The following is a 6523-nucleotide window of genomic DNA, read 5'->3' on the forward strand; positions in this document are numbered from 1 at the left end:
AAAATTTTTTTTTTTTTTTTTTTTTTTTTTTTTTTTTTTTTATGTAACGGTCTTTGTAATGCCATTATATGAAGGTTTCCCAATTTGGGATTCAAGAGGAAACTACAGGAGGTTCATGAGTTAATGGATGGCTAATTTTTATTTTAGTAATTCAATCATGAAAACTGTTTTTATTTATTTTATTTTCTTGTATTTTATTTTTATTTGTTTATTTATTTAATTTAATTATTATTATTATTATTATTATTATTTTTAATTTTATCTAATTTAATTTAATTTTATCTCATTTAATTTTATTTTATTTTATTTTATTTAATTTCATTTAATTTTATTATTATTATTTTTTTATTTTATTTTTTTTGTCGTTGTCATGCCATTACATCAGGGTTTTTCCCAAACTGGGGTTTGTGAGGGAATTGCAGAGGGTTCTTAAGTTGAAGGACAGCTATTAAATCATAAAAATTAAAACAAATACCTTTTTTGTTTTTTTAACTGACATCAGAGAACTGTGAACATGCGTATGTGTTGTGAAATTATTGAAGTGTTAACTTGACATTTCAAGGCAACTTCAAGTAAATATTTGACCTCAAAAGGAATCAGCTTTGTGAATGTGCATTACAGCACGGCTTTGTGCTTCATTATTCTTCATCGCTCACACAGTTTTCTTCATGAATGTGGTTATTCGCAGCAGTTGTTGATGGCATTGTTCTGTGTTTGTCTCTCAGGATTCGTCAGCTTTGATAACCCCTCCAGCGCTCAGGCAGCCATTCAGGCCATGAACGGCTTTCAGATCGGCATGAAGAGGCTCAAAGTTCAGCTGAAGCGGCCCAAGGACGCCAACCGGCCGTACTGACACTGATCGAGCGCTGCCGCCTTCACTCACAGGTCAGAGAGCGTGTCTGTTTCTGTCTCTCCTGTCTTCAGTTCAGTTCTGTGTGAAAGCTTCAGAGAATCCTGTGCATGACTCTCTGTCAGCAGTTAACTGTGTGCTTTAAAAGCTTTTAACCCATTTAATCCCACCACTCACAATAGTGACCGTAAAGAAGGTTCTCATTTATAAACTTTTGAAAACCTTACTGACTGATGTTTTAGTGCACTTCCTGCAAATATGGAAAAAAAATAAAGGGTCTCAATGAAATATGTGCAGTTTCACACGTTTAGTGCAAATTGTTACATGATCAAAGCTGCATTAAAGCATAAAGTATGTTAACATAAAGATTTTTGGTCCACATTATCTTTAAGGTGTCTAGTATTAATATAAGAATATGTCACATATATTCAGTTTTGTTGAGTGTGGTCATAGAATGAGTAAAAATTGTGATAAAGGTATACAATATAAATCCAATTGCAGTTGTTAGTGTAAAAATGCACTAAAATGTTGCAATGACAAAATATTGCATTAAATTACAATTTCAAATGTAACAAAGTTACCATATTGATGTTGTAGCAGCACTAATTTAAAAATGTTATGATGTATGTTACAAGAAAGTAACAATTTTGAAATACGTTGATGGTTGTATTTTTTGTCTTTTATCAGTGCTGTATAAGGGTTTTTTTATGCATAACAGTAACCCTAGAATGTGAGCAAACAGTTTAAAATAGCTGTTTATGACTGCAGAAATATGTTAATTCAGTACACACATTATCCCACCGCTCACAATTGTGACTGACCATAAAACAAAATAATTTACACACTTTTCCAAAAAAAATAAAAAATTCAAAAAATTATTATTGATTATTTAAAAGGGTTACTAATGACACATAATTTGCATATTGTCATGTCTGGGACAAATTTGGGTTTAAACGGGTTAAAACTAAAGATTGCATTAACTTTCATGAATTGATGATGAATTGCTAAAGTAAAGTGAACTTTAGCTGAAGAGAGATATGAATAGTTCTTGATTTTCTCACATTCATGTCATTACAGACTCGTATGACTTCTTTCTGAACAATATTCATACTGCTCTTTTACATCCACATCTCTCAAGCTCTAAAAGGACATAAAAGCATTAAAAAAGTAGTTCATAAGACTCTATTCCAATTATGTGATGTTCTTTCTCTGAATTTTGTCTTATTTTTCGGTACTAATGTCTGAACATTCTTAAACTGAGATACAGAATGCTATATTAAGTCTTAAAATGTATCAACATTAGGTGTGTTTATGCTTAAAACAATAATAATAATATAAAAATCTCTGGCTATGAGGTCAGAAAAATGTTGTCCATTTGAAAGAAGTAAATAAATATATTTTATCTTATCACTTAACTTGATTGTGAAGAATTTACCAGAAAACAAAACTTCCTATCTTACGTCATTTTGCATGTCAAGTAAATGTATCTTGATGTGTTGTATTTATGCTTAGATATTTGTACTGGAAATAATAATAATAAAAAATATTGAGAAAGAACACTTTTTTTCAGTGCTGAAGTCTGAAAACTGAAAACTGACCCAATTTTTCCTCCAATATTTTATTTTATTTTACTTTGCTTTACTTTACTTTTCCCTATTTATTTTATTTTATTTTTCCATGATTGTTTTACCATTAATTTAATTTAATTTAGTTTAATTTCATTTTTCGATGATTGTTTTACCATTCATTTAATTTAATTTAATTTTAATTTAATTTAATTTAATTTTATTTTATTTTATTTTATTTTATTATTTTATTTTATTTTATTTTATTTTATTTTTCCATGATTGTTTTACCATTTATTTTATTTTATTATTCTTTTCCCCATTAATCTTTTTTTATTTATTTTTTATTGTTCCATTTTTCTTAATATTTTTTCATTATTTTTTCAATTTTTATTTTATTATTTCCTTTTTTTAATATAGTCTTTGTCATGCCATTATATCAGTCTTTTCCCCAAATGGACTCAAATGTTCCCCTCCAGTGCATCTCTCACATCTCATTTATGCTCGTTTTACTCAAACTTTGCTGTGTTGCATTCAGGCGTTGCATGCATAAAACATCTCTTTTTGTGCTCCTTTGAAGATGTGAAGTCATCCGGGTTTGGAGTGACATGAGGGTGAATGTGACGCACAAGAACTCATGTCTTTCTCGCTGTGTGTTTGTCTTAAACTCATGAAGTCCTACAGTACTAATGTGCACGTTTGTCTTAATGTTTTGTATGTCTGTCCTGATTTATCCGCTGAATCTAAATTCCTAAAGCCATCTTCCTGTGAAGCTGACGAGACGAATGGCGTGATTCTTGTGTTTCTGTCAGGGCTCAGGTAGCTCAGGACGGGTATGTTTGTCTGCATCAGGGACGCACTCGTGTAAGTCCAAACCCTGCTTGTTTCAGTGGATCTGGTCTCTTTGGGTAACCGTAGCCGTGTGATTTTGAAGCCTTGTGAACTTTAACCCCTTTATTGCTGTCGTACCGTGAGTTGTTGTGCTCTTCCTCGTTGAATGTGGTGGATATTTCTCTCTCTTTCTCTCTGTTTGTTCTGGTGTGTATTGTTTGATCGTGTTGCTTCAGTCAGTGTTGCACCGTCTCTAACGGTGAAAGAAAGTATTGTTTATGAATCGAGCGAAGACTTTTGGCTTTTGTCATATGGCTTCATCAGGAGATCTTCTCTGAAATTCATTGTAAAAACTAGTGTTTTTGAGTTGTTTTGAATTAGTTTTTTGCCATATGAAATATCTACACATTCTTAAATCAAGCAAAATAAGTCATTTTCCAATAAAACATTCTCTAAATTATGCGAGTTTATACTTATTTTTCATTATTCTATTTCTTTTTTTTCATCTGTATTTAACTTTATTTTTTCATTATTTTTGTCCATTATTATTTTTCCTTTTTTTTTCTATTTAATTTAGTTTTATTATTTTTGTAATTTTTTCCCATTTATTTTCAATTTATTTGTTTTTTAGTTATTTAATTTTTATTGACCAATTTTTCATTTGAAAAATAATTGACAGATTTTTTTTTCTTCTTATTTTAAACTTAAACTCACTTAATTTTGATGCATTTTTGATGCTTACAAAAATGCAAAATGTACAAATAACAAAAATACGAAGTAAGAAAATGTTTTGCAGTGCAGTTTTGCTTGTAGATTCATCCCTGTTTATTACTAATGTTTACTAAGTCAGTGCAATTCAACATTTTTAAAAAAAAAGGTGCATTAAATCTGATTGCTCTAGCTGTAGTTTTTAAAGCAGTTAGTGATAATGCATGTACAGTATATTAGTTATTGCTGCTGGTTTGAACTGTAAATCTCAGTGTTTGCAATGCATTGGATGATTGAATTTCTGGGAGCTTTATGTTGAAGATGCTTTAATCAGCTCAGACACACAGTCTTTAAATATTGTATTATAGCAGTTCATAAAACATATGACATGAGTGACAATAATGAGCATACTCACAGTCTTTTAGCTTATTCTTATCGCCTAAAATGTGTGTATCTTAGCTGCTGGAAATGTGAATATGTTCTGTGCTTGACTCCTAACCAGCCATGACTATCTGCTGAGAGACTCCAGGTTTAGTTGATCACTTTATCTGTATATTAAACACCAGACCGCTTCTGATCAGCTGTGATTGTGTTGCATTGGAAACCTTTCTTTAACATCATGCTGCTGCTTCTGTTGCTTCTGTCTTGTAGTTGCTGGTTTCTTTTTGCATACTATATTATCACAGCAAGATGTATGTTAGAAGATGCTGTCAGAGATCTCAGTAAGGATGGTGCTGGTTGTTGATGGTCTTGTTTGTCTGCTGTAGTTCAGTTTCACACAGAAGGCTCACATTATTTTAAATAAGCTCGCTGGACACGTTTACAAGCCACTTCACGTCCATCTAGACCGCAAGCTTTGGCTTTTTGAGATGTTCAACTCTCAGAGCTGTTAGATGAATGTCATGAAACCTGTCCGGCTAACATATACTGTATATCCCACCCCAAAATCAAAAGAAACATATTAAAATATATTAAAAGCCTATTTTAGGATCATTCAAATGTTCTGTATTGATTTGCAATTTTTTCATGACAATTAGAAACACATTTCCTCCCAAAGAAAAAATCTTTTTTTTATTACTGTAATGCAAATAAATATAATATAAATCGACAAAATGTTAGTTAAATGTCTGACCCCTAAACTGAAAGAAAGTTACATATATTTCAAGTTATATATTAAATATATAAATACTGTATACAGCACCATTACGTTTTTCTACATTATTTTCATGACAATTAAGGACATTTCCTTTCAAATTCATGTGTAAATAAAATCTCAATTTGTATTACTGTTTTGCAAAATAATCAATAAAATATTATTTAAATAGTCAAATTAAAAACAACGCGTTGTATTTATGTATTTTATAGTGTATGTTATTTATATGTACGTGGTAGTATTTGTTGTACTGCTTCTGCAATTTTTACCCAGCCATGAGAATAATCAGAATTACACGCATTAACTCTAAAAACATCACATTTATGGGAAAAATGTGTTTAATTGTCATGAAAACTGAACGTAATGTCACATGATGCAAAAAAGTTCTCGGCATTGTTTTTCATTATTTTCATGACAATTTAGGTAATTTCCTCCTGTATTCATCAGATCTTTTTTTTTGTTTATTGCTGTAATGCAAAAAAAAGAAAAAAAGTACAATAAAATAAATAAATGAACAAACAAACAAAACATTAAATGGTAAAATATTTAAAAACTGTATTGCATGGTATTTATGCATTTCATAAGTATTTATATGTACATTTTAGTATTTGTTGTACTGCTTGTATGCTGTTTTTTAATGCATTTTACCATAAAATCCTGTAATGCTTTAAAAGTAATGCAGATGGAAAGTAATGGAAAGTAAAAAATATGAATGAGCATAAAAATAGACTTGATTTTCTTAATGCATAATATAATTTCTTGCATTTGTCCTTTGATTTTTGGGCTGGAATACAAGCTACGAATGTTTTCACGGTCACACGTCTGTAGACTAAATGATGAAGTGGATCTGTGTTTAGAGCTGCTCCGATCTCCAGCGCTGTCTTCAACTTCTTCTCTCTTTCTCTCTGTCAGGATGAAGAACTACGACCCCTTGTTTCCACAAGTGCAGTATCGAAAGACTTTTGCTCTGCTACATATGACGGGAGGCGAGCGAAAATCACGGACAGCTGGAAAAACTGGAGGATTTTTTTCTGCCAACTTTCTTCTTTTTTCGCTTCGGCATTTGCAGGATGCTTTTTTTGCATTTTGCAGAGACCGACTTTTTTGCTGCTGTTTTTTTTAGACGAGATTGAGAAGAAAAAAAAACCTTTATGAACACATTATGCTCAAAGCATGCATAAACACACACACACACACACACATGTCTGCTGAGACCTTCAGAATATTCTCGCCTTTACATGCACACAAAACTCTGTTGAAATCCTCATGTAAATGTATTGATCTGTCCACACACACACACACACACACACACGCACACGCACACACACACTCACTCACACACACACACACACACACACACACACACACACACACACACACACACTCACACACACTCACACTCACACACACTCACAC

At 31.5% G+C, this 6523-nt stretch overlaps 1 protein-coding gene across 1 annotated transcript in view; it reads left to right on the plus strand.

Moving 5' to 3' along the window:
- Positions 1-6211, plus strand: part of LOC107665124 (CUGBP Elav-like family member 6) — a 22063-nt gene extending 15852 nt beyond the window's left edge. Inside the window, exons 7-8 of the mRNA XM_016455884.1 lie at positions 726-885; positions 6020-6211. Coding sequence (XP_016311370.1) covers positions 726-853 — 128 coding nt within the window. The 3' untranslated portion in view covers positions 854-885; positions 6020-6211. The remainder of the gene's footprint in view (positions 1-725; positions 886-6019) is intronic.
- The last annotated feature ends 312 nt before the right edge of the window (positions 6212-6523 follow it).

Source organism: Sinocyclocheilus anshuiensis, unplaced genomic scaffold (genome assembly GCF_001515605.1).
Source record: "Sinocyclocheilus anshuiensis isolate Anshui unplaced genomic scaffold, SAMN03320099.WGS_v1.1 scaffold1303, whole genome shotgun sequence".
Lineage (NCBI taxonomy): Eukaryota > Metazoa > Chordata > Actinopteri > Cypriniformes > Cyprinidae > Sinocyclocheilus > Sinocyclocheilus anshuiensis.